A 12,770-nucleotide genomic window follows, 5' to 3' on the forward strand; every position below is an offset into this window, starting at 1 on the left:
TCGCACCGATCTCGCAGAGCGACCTGGTCGCTCCGGTCCCCCCGCGGGAGGAGGACTGTGTTTGATGAAGAGGAGACCTTCTGATCTTCATCCCTGAGGGCGCAGACGATGCGCCGCGGCGTCCTCTGCTCCAAGTCAGCGGCGCGTCTGTGCACGGGCGGGCTCTGACCGGGGCTCCGAGGGGCGGGGGCTCGGACCCGGGCCGCCGGTACCGCCGGGGCTCGGGATGAAGTGGAGCCGCCGCTGACGCTCCCGCCGCCATGCGGCGCCTCCTCGCCGCCGCCGGGATGCTGCTGCGCCGCCGCCGCTGCGGCTGCTCCGCCCCGCTGCTGCTGCTGCTCGGAGCCGCGGCGTGTCTGTACCAGACTCTGGGGGGGCACCGGCACCGGAGACCCGACCGACACACCGACATCATCACCGACGAGCACAACCGGAGACTTGTCACGTACCTGGAGAGCCTACACGCCAGGGTGAGCTATGTGTGTGTGTGTGTGTGTCCAGATCTTGTTATGTGACGAGGGTAACCTCCGTAAACACTGCAGAAGCAGAGGGGGACCGGAGGTGAACCGGTCCCGGGTTGGTGGAGGATCCGTGTAGAGCCCTCGGACATGGTCCACCTCTTCTGCTGCGAGAACATTCCTGAAAAAGCTCCTCAAACTCAGTATTTTTAGACCGGAGCCCAGATGATTGACAGCTGCACCGGCCAATCACAGCATGACCCGCACTTATTTATAAGTAGTTTTCTGTCTCTGAGACATGTTAGTGAAACACACACACACACACACACTCTTTAATATCACCAGTCGCGGGGAGCTGCTTTGCTTTATCTCAAATTAGTCAACATCTTTTATTCTCTTTAAGAACAGCAACGTGCGTGTGTGTGCGTGTGTGTCCGTGTGTGTGCGTCTGTTTCGTTCTGTCTGTCGCTCAGTCTCTTTGTGGAGGGAAAACCCTGGAGTGTGTGTGTGATGAACAGAAACCCTGCCAACATCTAAGTCTATATGTGAACTGAATACTAACACACACACATACACACAGAGAAACAATTGTGTGTGTTTTCAGATTGGGTTTGGTTTAAAGGAGCAGTTCAGCCAGAGGTTTTCTCCGAATGACGGGAGGACCGGTGTCCTCGGAGAAGAGAAGCTCAAAGCAGGTGGTTCCTGGCAGGAGAAGCCGTGACCTTCTGAGGGCTGAACCGCTGCTCTTCTCCGCTCAGCTCACCGCTAGCGCCGCTGGCACCAGCTAACCGCAGCGACAAACGGAGAACGAGACGCGAGCTGGAAACCGCTTGCCTATCTTAGCACCGCCTTATCATCTAGCCTAGCTTAGCATAGCAGAGAGCAAGCTGGGAGAACAGCCCGCTGCCTCGCTAACACCCTGCCTTTTGTTCTGTGTCTCAGGTGTCCGGGAGGTGGACGCGACGGCGGCGAGCCGTGGTTCTGACAGGCGGCCTGAAGGTCAGTGACACGGAGGTCCAGCTGTACCGGAGAGTCCTGGAGCTGATGGAGTTCGAGGTCCAGATGTCCAGATACGCAGAGACCAGCAGCGTTCTGAGACCCAGACCAGGTCAGACCACAGGTCACAACGGAAGCCAAGGTCACCTGAGCCGACGATGGCTCGGCGGTGTGCGTCACGGGGCCGCTCTCCACCAAACCCAACAGGAGGCGGGGCTTCCCCTCTAGTTAGTTACATAACACAAACATCATCCAGCAGTCGCACGTGCGGACGTCAAGAGACGGATCTCGCTCGTGCACGCCAGCGTCTCCATGATGAGGCCTGGATTCCAGCCCCTCACCGAGGGGTCTTCTCAAGGCCTTGGTCTGTCAGAGGTTTGCATGGGAGCAGAACCAGGCCTGAGGCCAGAGCAGAGACGGGGTGTCCTGCACGTTTGGACGGCTCACGTCACCAAAGTCAGCAGGAGGCCTGACGTTTGACAGATGGACGGCAGGTGTGATTGACAGCTGAGGGGGTTGAAGGTAGCAGAAGGTCAAGAGCCCCCGACCGCTTTACGAGGGCCAGCAGCTGTTGGGACACCTGTGGAAACACACACACACACACACACACACACACACACACACACACACGAACAGAGCCAGTGATGGGTAGAAGGTGTTTGCCGGCTGGAGCGTCAGCCGACACAGAACCACAGGTTCTGGAGAAGACACGTTTACTTCATGTTTCCCACCACCACTCATGGCTTCTCAGAGCGTCTCCTCGGTCAGAGGCTTCCAGGTTCTACTTCTGCTCTTGCCTTCTTTCCATGAGCTCCTGCCTGGGTTCTCTTTGGGTTTTCTCCAGGTTCTCTGTCCTCCTTAGATATTGAGCGCCCCTTTCTCACATGATCAGTGGATCCTGAAGAATCCATGCATGTCATGCTATGTTTCCATGGTAACAGGTGAGGGTGGCTGGAGCCTGCTGCTGTGTGTGGGCGGCGCCGAGGCCGGCTGTCTCAGGAGGCTCTCCTTCGCCGCTCTGCTGCCTCGTCAGAGGGTGAGACGCCCTCAGCCAATCGGAGCTAATCGGAGACGAAGCTGTGTCGCCTATGCTAACTGTTTGTTTGTGTGTGTGTGTGTGTGTGTGTGTGTGTGTGTGTGTGTGTGTGTGTGTGTGTGTGTGTGTGTGTGTGTGTGTGTGTGTGTGTGTGTGTGTGTGTGTGTGTGTGTGTGTGTGTGTGTGTGTGTGTGTGTGTGTGTGTGTGTGTGTGTGTGTGTGTGTTTCCCTGTCCAAAAGGTGAACCTGATGCCTGGCCTGCTGGCGGGGCTTTCTGACAGCACGTTGTGTCATGTGACAGGTGAGTCCAGTGGTAATGATGATCCTGATGGTGAAGATCATGATGGAGTTTGATGTCTTTGTTTTCCAAAACTTGTCTTTCAGGACGTCATTTTCCCTTCCGACCTTTGAGTTGCTCAACGACCGATCAGAGGCCACTACATCCTGTCAGGTGAGTCAAGTGTGTGTGTGAGATCATGTAATGTGTGTGCATGCGTGTGCATGGGTATGCGTGTGTGTGTGTGTGTGTGCGCGTGTGTGTTTGTCTCAGGTGTATGTTACATTATCATTGTGTCCCCATCCATCAGTGTATCTCCAGATGAAGCTCCGCCCCCTCCCCTGGTTGCCACGGTGAATGTGTATGTGTTGGTGACCTCAGTCAGGCCTCTGACAGCCTTCCTGCATGACATCGTCGTTCTGAGCACCAATCAGACAGCGGGAGGACGAGCCGCTCCAGTAAATGTTGCTCTTCGTCACCTGTGTTTAACCGAATGTCTCCTGTTGTGGTTGTGTTTTTGGGGTCCATTGGCTGAATGAAGGCTAGCAGCCAATGGGAACGCAGCCCCTGGCGGCCCTGGTGCTCTGAACCCGAACCCCAACCCTTCCAAGTCCCCGGGCACTTTGTTTAGTCAACACTTTCACACGGATTCATTTTAGTCCTATTCTTGTATGGTTTGCCCGTGTTGTGACTTCCCCAAGTGTTCCCTCTCTCGCCCCCTGCTGGCTGAACCCTCTGCTCTGCTCCCAGCTCAGCAGCTTCCTGCTGCAGCGCTACGGCCCGCCACTTTCCCATGATGCTCTGCTGCAGGTGAAGAGGGTGGTTGGTCAGGTGCTGCAGGCTGCAGCCAATCACAAGGCTGCCACCCTGAACAGGTAGCTTCAGGATCACTGGAGGTCCGTTTGCTCTGAAGGCTAATGTTCTGTTCAAACCTCTGAAAGGATGTGTGTGTGTGTGTGTGTGTGTGTGTGTGTTGCAGGTGCATATTGTGTTACCAGCTGCTCACCTTCACTCTGATGTTCAGCAGCTCCATCTCTCCTGTGGTCTCCCAGGTGAGTTCCTTCATCTTCTGACTACAGTAATGATGAAGATGAAGATCACACACACACACACACACACACACACACACACACACATGCACCTTCATCCATCCATCTCTCGGGGTTGATGGATAAGGGAGAAATTTATGGGTGAATAGATGAATTCTTGAAATGATTTGAAATAAAGTGACGGAAAAGCACATTTTTGGAACCCCTAAGTGCTCCCTTGGCGCTGATGGACGGGTTCATCCATGATGGCTTGAATGCAGAGAAGGATTAATGAAGAATAAATTGTTATTACTATTATAATTCATAAGGAATAGATAGATGGAGGGATGAATGGGTGTGAAATAGATTTGTGGCTGAGGAGATGAATGGATGGATGGATGGATGGATGGATGGCTGGCTGATGATTGATGAGGGACAGATGGAGATGGAAGCGTGTCCTGGAGCAGGGTGCGATGGCGGCCGGCCTCCAGCAGGGGTCAGTGTGTGTCCACTGCAGTCTGATTGGCTGTCCGTTCCCTCAGGTGGATGCAGACCTGACCCTCGGAGCTCTGAGCGAAGACGGCTTTGACAGACAGGTGACCAAAGATCTGATCCTGGAGGATGTTCTCCACTTCCTGCTGGATGGCGAGCGGGACGGACACCCCAACTCCACCGCCCACCCCCTGCCGGCGGCCGGCGAGCAGGTGGGACCGACCCGTCGGACGCCGATCGCCTCCGCGGCGAATCTTCGGACTGACCTCTGACCTCTGACCCCAGGACGGCGGCTGCTCTGCGCTGAGCGGCGCGTGTCTGCCGGAGGACGACCTCCTGCTGCTGCTGCAGTTCCAGCGTCAGATGGCGGCGCCGCAGCCTTTCCACCTGGTAACCGCGTCCTTCTCCGTCTGCGTGGAAGCTCAGGGAAGGTCGTGACCACGGGGTCAGGGGTCGTAGCTCCCCCTAGCGTGCGTGTAGATAATAAAGCCCCAGGTTCGACCTGTGCTGACCTTTGACCTTCACATTCCAAACGCTCTTCCAATGCATCGCTGCCGTCTGTTCTTCTGAGCCGCTTTGTTCTTCAGGTGTTTCCCAGCGTCTCCTCCTCCTCCCTGCCTTCCTCTTCGGCGGTGCCGAGCCTCACGGACCTCCTGCTGGCGGTGGCCCGTCACTACGCGTCCCGGGGCAGCAGGTCAGAGCCTCCTGCCGTTGGGCCTCTGGTCCCGGGGGGAGCCGGCCTTCTCAAAGGCTCGCTTGTGTCCCGCAGAGGCGTCCTCCTCCGGGCCTCAGTCGGGCGGGACGCCGTGGAAGGCGTGGCCGACGAGGAGAGGGGCGTCCGGCGCGGGAACGCGGTTCCCCCCCAGCCTATCGGCCGGTCCGGCCCGGGTCGCTGTCCGGACCCCCGTCTGAGGCAGATCTACCTGGACCCGCCCCTCGGCCTGACCCCGCCCTTCAGCCCCCAGGTGAAGGAGTACCACGCCGACGTGGCCTTCGACACGCTGGTGCTCCGTATCCGGCCGGTGGCGCTCGGCGCCGCCTGCGGCGTCCACCTGGACAACAGGCACGGCCCCAGGTGAGCCCGAAACACGTATCCCGACCGCGACCGCGACGGCCGCTGACGCCCCTCTCACGGCAGGATGGCGAGCGTGCCCGTCGGCCTCGGAGACAGCAGGATCGCCGTCCTGGTGACGGGCGGCGGGGAGGGGGCGCCGGTCGTCATGGCAACATACACGCTGCATCTTCACCGAGAGAGCCGGCCCAGCCTGCCCGCCTTTGGAGATCGCGTGACCTGCAGCTTCGTGCAGGTACGGGCCGGTCCAAGGTCACGTGACTTCCGGTCACACGACCTCATCCTGCTGCTCCACTGTGGACTCCAGGACCACAAGGGAAGAGCTGGAGGAGCTGAGCAGCATTAGAAGGAAAAGAGACGTCCAGCCGTCTTTTGCCACTCCGCCAGGGTCGGTCGGGGCCGGGGGGGCAACGGGCGGGTGAGGGCAGATTCTCCAAGGACCCTTGTGGAACCACCTCAGAGCTTCTTCTGAGATGGCCACTAGCAGAAACACAACCCAGGTGGATCTGAGCAGCTGCCATGACGGTGTGTAGGAACCTAGTTGTCATGGTGGAGAAGGTCTGGGTTAGGGTTAGGGCTAACCCTAACCCTAAGTCTGAAGACCTTACCCAGATTTCACACCTCACCTGGAAAATAAGAACATAACAAGAAGTAGAATTGGGTTTGGAGGAGGAGCCACCACAAAAACAACACACACACACACACACACCTGACAGTCGCTATGACATAAATGAGTGACATCACAAGTTTCTGATCAGGCTGATTGGTCCGCAAGCAGTGACCTCATGTCTGATGATTCAGTCGCATGACTCACATGGGGGAAACTGTGTGTGTGTGTGTGTGTGTGTGTGTGTGTGTGTGTGTGTGTGTGTGTGTGTGTGTGTGTGTGTGTGTGTGCGCGTGCGTTTTGTTGCGAGCGGGTACCTATTTAAGTATGTGAGTGTGTATCTGTCAGTGTCTCTTGGTGGATGTGTGTGTGCGTGTTTGCGTGTGTGTCATCAGGTACGAACAAGAAAATCCCTGTTAAGTTTTCTTGTGTCAGTGTGTCGTGAGCTGCGGCGCCCTCGTGTGGAATGTTGCACCGCCACGGCAAAACGCAGTATGGAAGGATTGTGTGTGTGTGTGTGCGTGCCACTGGGCTGCGGTGGCTCTGAAGTGGGTCCAGACGTGGCGGCTCCCACGGGCCGCTGCTGGTTGGGTTTATTTGACCTCTGACCTCCAAGGCGGCGCACTGTGATACTGAGAGAAGAAGAAGGCTTTGATTTTACAGGCAGGGAAGAGGAGAGGAAGAGGAGGGAGAGACAAACCCATGGCTTCCCCTCTTCCTCAGCCGTCCTCCCAGACAGGAAGCGGTGGAGGTGTCTGAGGTGGAGAGCTCTGCGACCTCTGACCTCTGACCTCGGGTCAGGCTCTGGTTCTCACTTTGCTGCGGTTCTACCTCAGGACTGCGGCCTGCTGGTTCTGCCCGGTCGGGCCTGCGGTCTGGAGCCTCACGTCCGACCCCCGGGTCCGCCGAAGACCTGCAGCTCTGGATACGGACCAGGTCTGGCTGCCTGTCCCTCCGTCCGGTCCTCCGTCCGTCTGGTTGTCCGTCTCACCGCTTGTCCGTCCCTCAGGTCGCTGGGTAGTTCCGTGTCTCAGTTGCCATGACAACAGGACATGCGACTGGCGGGAGGTGGCGTGGCAGCCGGACGGCTGCTCCCACCGCGTGGTGCGGCGCCCCCTGCTGCAGACCTGCATGACGGACAGGAAGGTGAGGTGGTCCGCCCCCGAAGCCCCGCCCCCTTTCCCGGGCGCCACTAATACTCCGGCCTCAGGTGCTGTTCCTGGGTGACTCCACCAACCGAGGGATGATGTTCTTCCTGATGGAGCGTCTGAACGCCAGTTTGGCGGCGTGGGGGAAGGCCCACGACACGCTGGTCTACGGGAACCTCAACGGGGGGCGGAGCTTCGTCAGCTACTCCTACTACCCTCGCTTCTGGTTGGACGAGAAGAAGCGGCCCAGCTTCGGGGCGGCGCTGCAGCAGCTGCTGCTCAGGTGAGGACGCCGGGCGCCGCGGCTCGCCGGCCGCGCCGCCCACTTTGACCCCGACCTCTGTGCCGGCCTCAAGGTCGCGACCCCTGGCGAACTCGGAGCGGACAGTGCTGGTCGTGGGCGGCGTCCAGTGGCTGACCGCCAACCACCTGGAGACGGTACGGGAGGTGCTGAGAAGGTGAGCTGCCTTTCTGACTCGTTCCGCCTCCAGAACATCACCCGAGAACGGCAGCGGATCGCACGGGGCTTCGGTGAAGGTCCGCTGTCGGCCACGCCTTCATGTTCTCAGTCCTCCGGCTGACCCGGAGGAGGGGGACCTCCATCGAGAGCTCCGGGTGTAAAAGGTGCCGGGCGCTGCGAGGCCAAAGGTCAAACCATGTCAGAACGTTATGGTTGCCATGATGACGTGTGTCCCCCAGAGAGTCCCTGGAGAAGGTACTGGTGGTGGTGAAGACTCTGGGGATGGGCTTCCACCTCCCCGTGGACGGGATTCGATCCCGCCATCTGGTAGGTTCCGACCCGCCGCGGGTCACGTGGTCCGCGAGGTCCTCGGGACGGCTCTCGCTGACCGCCACCTTGGCCGGGTTCCAGCCGGAGATCCAGCAGCTGCATCGGGAGAACGGGGACATCATCTCGGCCTCCGGGCGTCACGGCTTCGAGGTGGTGGACACCTTCGCCATCACCATGGGTCGCTACAAGGAGTTCCTGCAGGGACGCTGCGCGTGTCACTTCCACGAGGTAACGCCGTGGCCACGAGCCCGACCCGCTTCCCCATGGCTGCGGCGCTTCCTCTGACGCCGGTGTCCGCTCCGCAGGTGGAGAAGCTCCCGAACGCCGTGTCTACGGCGAGCGAGCAGGGGGCGGGGCCCCGGGCCCCGGCCTATCACGTACGAGGACCGGTCAACCAGGCGTACTCCGAGATCCTGCTGAGCCGCCTGTGTCCCCCGAACCCCTGAGACGCCCCAAGAAGGACCGGTGGGTCCGACGCGTTCGGACCTGAAGGTTCTCGCCGTCTGGGCCGTCACTTCAGGCTGGACCTGCCACTTCTGCTGCTGCACAGAGACGTCACTTCCTCCTTCACACGGAAACGTTCGGGGCACCTGGCCGGTGACTCCGCGGCGGCCGGGAGGCAGAAATATCCTTCGGTCGGTCCCCGATCAGGATGACATCTGACCCTGACGGACGGGTCGGAGATGCTTAGTTTTTGTCACCGCGCAGGGGGAGGCTCCCTTCGCCGAGCCTGCGTGGCGTGCGGCGGGACGCCGGAACATCCCTGCTCCATTTCCTCCCGCCGTCCAGGAACATGCAGGAGGCCCTCGGAGCCCCTACGTCGTCCAGACGTGCCGATGAGAAGACGAACGGTTGCTGGTCTCCGTGGGTCCCTGCGATCCGTCCTCGGCGACCGGGTCCCGGCTGGGTTAGGCTCCGCCCCCGAGGCTCCCGGCGCAAGATGGCAAATGAAAAGAGGAACCCGTGCCATCAGACGGCCGTACGCGTCTTGAAGTTTCGCCGACCCGGACTTTGCTGTGGCCCGGACCGAACCCTTGGAGGCGTGGAGGCGTGTGATGGATCCGTCCCGTCCTTCACCGACGTGTTCTTGATCATGGCTTCCGATGAGGTCCGGGTCGTTTGTCTCCCCGTCGATCCGGCCGTTTTCATCTGGGAATTAAAGGTTTGGATTCCAGGAGAACACGGGAAATAAAATCCTTGAGATTGTTACGTCCTCCTGTCAGAGCCCATGCTTGAGAACATACTTTGATTTTTCACTTCGTTCTTTTTGGAAAATTCAGCTGCATTTTAGAAGGTGAGGAACAGGTTGAGGAGAATGAGGTTGAAAAGAAGGAGCAGCAGGGGAAGCAGGCTGAGGAGCAGCAGGCTGAGGAGGCCCGGTCCCTCCTGCTCGCAGCTAAATTGACTGATTTGTGAATGGAGTTTGGTTTGGGGCTCGGCGCCGCTGGAGATTTACGGCTCGAACTCGCATTCGCGCCGAACTCCGTTCAAATACCTGTCGGATTTACGCGCGGTGCCCCCCCCCCCCCCCCCCCCGTTTGATTCCCGGTCCAGCGCTCGGCTGTGACGTCACCCGCCGGTCCAATCAGGACGCTCCGGGACGCGGACCGTCCCGCCGCGCCTCTTCTTCCGCGGCTTCTTCTCCCGCGGGACAGGAGCGCGTCCGGAGCGTCCGGATCTGCTCCGGGTTCTTCTGGCCTCTGCTCTTCATCCTCCTCACACATGCACGCGCGGGGCGCGCAGCCGCGCGGCTGCGACCGCTGAGCCGCGATGGAGCGCGGCGTGGGGCGCGTGTGCGCGGTCACGCTGTTGCTCGCCGCCGCGTGGCCGCCGGGCGGAGAGGCCAGCTGGATGTGAGTACCCGGACGGGCACGCGTACGCGCACACCGCGTGGACAGTTTGAACCCGGGGCAGGAAGTCGTCGGGAACCGACGATCAATTTCCGGTCAGGGATCGATACCGAGGATCGTCTCCGGACCTGGTTGGTCCTCCGCCACCGGGAGACGCTTCCCCACCCGCGCCGGTGGGGAACCGGGACACTCCGCGGAACACACACAGATTCAAACCTTTCTACCTCACACACACACACACACACACACACCTGCAGCCGTGTGTGATATCCCCCAAATCTGCTGGCTGAGTGTTCTCGGTGTTTCAGGTACACACACACCTGGCTAAATCCAGACGTGTGTGTGCGTGTGTGTTGCAGGAGGCTCGGGTTGACTTCGTCGGGAGCCCCGGAGCAGCGCGCCTGCGCAGACCTGCAGCTCAGCCCCAGGCAGCGCGAGCTCTGCCGCCGTAAGCCGCTGCTGCTCCCGAGCCTCCGCGAGGGCGCGCGCCTGGCCGTCAGCGCGTGCCAGAGCCAGTTCAGGCACGAGCGATGGAACTGCTCCACGCGCGACAAGCCGCCCGTATTCGGGCACGAGCAGACCAGCGGTGAGTGTGTGCGTGTGTGTGTGTGTCAGCATGTGTACAACTTTGTGTGTGTGTGTGTGTGTGTGTGTCAGCGTGTGTATAACTTTGTGTGTGTGTGTGTCAGCATGTGTATAACTTTGTGTGTTTGTGTGTGTGTGTGAGTGTATTGGTGGAGGAGCAGAGCGCCATGGTGGTCGTGATCGTCTCCATAGTCGAAGTGTGTGTGTGAGTTCAGAATCCATGAAGTGGTTGTGTGTGTGTGTGTGTGTGTGTGTGTCAGCATTTGTATAACTTTGTGTGTGTGTGTGTGTGGATGAGCAGAACACCGTGGTGGTCGTGCTCGTCATCCATAGTTGAAGTGTGTGTGTGAGTTCAGAATCCATGAGGTGGTTGTGTGTGTGTGTGTGTGTGTGTGTGTGTGTGTGTGTGCAGGCACCAAGGAGACGGCGTTCCTGTCGGCGCTGTCGGCGGCGGCGCTGGTTCACGCGGTGACCCGGGGCTGCAGCCAGGGCCGGGCCCGGGAGTGCGGCTGCGACGGGCGGCTGCGGGGGGGCGGCGGCCCGGCCCGGGAGGGCTGGCACTGGGGGGGCTGCTCGGACCACCTGCGCTACGGGACCTGGATCAGCAGGCGCTTCCTGGACCCCCCTGGAAGGAACCTCTCCGGGGTCACCATGGAGACCGTGGACCTCCACAACAGGGAGGCGGGACGGCAGGTGGGCCTCCGGACAGACTCCTCCTCCTCCTCATATATCCACCTCCTTCTCCTACCTTCATCTCCTCCTCCTCTATTCTCCACCTCCTCTGCTCCTCCTCCTCCCTTCATCTCCACCTTCTCCTCCTCCACCTTCTCTAATCACCACTTTCTCCACCTTCTCCTGCTCTTGCTCCTCCTTCTCCTCTCATCTCGTCATCGTCCTCCTCCCCCCAGGCCGTGGATCGTACCATGTCCACCGACTGCCGTTGCCACGGCGTGTCCGGTTCTTGCGCGGTGAAGACGTGCTGGAGGACGATGGCGGCGTTCGAGCGCGTGGGCTCGTACCTGAAGGAGCGCTACGAGCGCAGCGTGCAGGTGTGGCCGCGCAGGAAGAGCCGCAGGAAGGCGCCGCCGTCCGTGGACAAGCACACGCTGATCTTCCTGCACAAATCTCCCAACTACTGCGTGGAGGACCGCGGGCGCGGCGTGCCGGGCACCCGGGGCCGGCGCTGCAGCCGGGCGTCGGCGGGGCCGGACGGCTGCGGGCTGCTGTGCTGCGGCCGCGGCTACAACACGCACCTGGAGAGGCAGGTGCAGCGCTGCCAGTGCAAGTTCGTGTGGTGCTGCTACGTCCGCTGCCGCCGCTGCGAGAGCATGAACGATACGCACACCTGCAAGTGAGCGCCCGTCGCCGTGGAAACAGGCCCCGGGGCTCAGGGGTCCTCCGGCGGAAGCCGAAGATCTCCTCCGTCCCGATCGGCCGGAGGTGCTGCCCCCGGAGGCTGCGGCCGGTACTGCGCCCGAGGTCCGCTCTGACATTATTGATTATTGGTGACTCAAAGTGATCTCTCCTCTTTGGAGTGTGTGGGCGTGTGTGTGTGTGTGTAGCTGTATTTCTGTGTGTATGTGCATGTGTGTGTTTCAGAATCTGAGTGTGTGTGTGTGTATCTGTATATCTGTTTGGTCGAGTGTGGTCTGAGTGTGTGTGTGTGTGTGTGTGTATCTGTATTTCTGAGTGTGTGTGTGTGTGTGTGTGTGTGTGTGTGTGTGTGTAGCTGTATTTCCGTGTGTATGTGCATGTGTGTGTTTCAGAATCTGAGTGTGTGTGTGTATCTGTATATCTGTTTGGTCAAGTGTGGTCTGAGTGTGTGTGTGTGTGTGTGTGTGTGTGTGTGTGTGAGTGTATCTGTATTTCTGTGTGTGTATGTGTGTGTGTTTCAGAATCTGAGTGTGTGTGTGTATCTGTATATCTGTTTGGTCTAGTGTGGTCTGAGTGTGTGTGTGTGATGATGGAGCAGAAAGTTTCAGGAAAAAGAAACAAGTGTCAGATTCTTATTTACTCTCCAGGATTTCCTGCCATTCTTTGCGTGAACACGCACACACACACACAGACACACACATACATGCACACAGATACACTCACAGACACACACACACACACACACACTCTGTCCCTCGCTCTCCTGCCTTAGATAACATGCTTCCCAGGCCGCTGGCTAGAACTGATGGGATCAGAGAACCCGATGTTTGTCTCTTGACTTTTTTCCGATGTACGAGCGGCCCCTCCCCCACTGTGAGCTGCCACACACACACAATAAATACTAATAAATATATTTATTGATCGCTGTCCATCAGTGTGCTGTTGAGAGAGGAGAGAGGTCTGTCCATGTGTAATTCCATAGGAAGGCTTCTGATGACCTTCAGGTGTGTCGTGGAACCACCTAAGGTTCTTCGCTGGTAGAATAACTCATGAAGTC

The 12,770-nt window shown here is 59.2% G+C and overlaps 2 protein-coding genes across 2 annotated transcripts; both read left to right on the forward strand.

The window, feature by feature from the left end:
- Window positions 1-260: 260 nt before the first annotated feature.
- Window positions 261-9,113, forward strand: cped1 (cadherin-like and PC-esterase domain containing 1). The gene is made up of 20 exons (XM_086147368.1): window positions 261-470; window positions 1,401-1,566; window positions 2,396-2,490; window positions 2,731-2,791; window positions 2,875-2,941; window positions 3,078-3,225; window positions 3,518-3,642; window positions 3,747-3,819; window positions 4,338-4,499; window positions 4,573-4,677; window positions 4,875-4,981; window positions 5,057-5,362; window positions 5,426-5,594; window positions 6,803-6,902; window positions 6,976-7,112; window positions 7,177-7,397; window positions 7,471-7,572; window positions 7,814-7,901; window positions 7,986-8,132; window positions 8,210-9,113. The coding sequence occupies exons 1-20, from the start codon at window positions 261-263 to the stop codon at window positions 8,348-8,350; spliced, it is 2,730 nt and encodes a 909-aa protein (XP_086003494.1). The 3' UTR covers window positions 8,351-9,113.
- A 561-nt stretch (window positions 9,114-9,674) lies between these two features.
- On the forward strand, window positions 9,675-12,632 carry wnt16 (wingless-type MMTV integration site family, member 16). Its single transcript, XM_086147369.1, has 4 exons — window positions 9,675-9,757; window positions 10,114-10,340; window positions 10,752-11,032; window positions 11,248-12,632. The coding sequence occupies exons 1-4, from the start codon at window positions 9,675-9,677 to the stop codon at window positions 11,692-11,694; spliced, it is 1,038 nt and encodes a 345-aa protein (XP_086003495.1). The 3' UTR covers window positions 11,695-12,632.
- Window positions 12,633-12,770: the final 138 nt, after the last annotated feature.

Source organism: Fistularia commersonii, chromosome 5, assembly GCF_037954325.1.
Source record: "Fistularia commersonii isolate RoL2024-O1a breed Wild chromosome 5, RoL_Fcom_v1.0, whole genome shotgun sequence".
Taxonomy (NCBI): domain Eukaryota; kingdom Metazoa; phylum Chordata; class Actinopteri; order Syngnathiformes; family Fistulariidae; genus Fistularia; species Fistularia commersonii.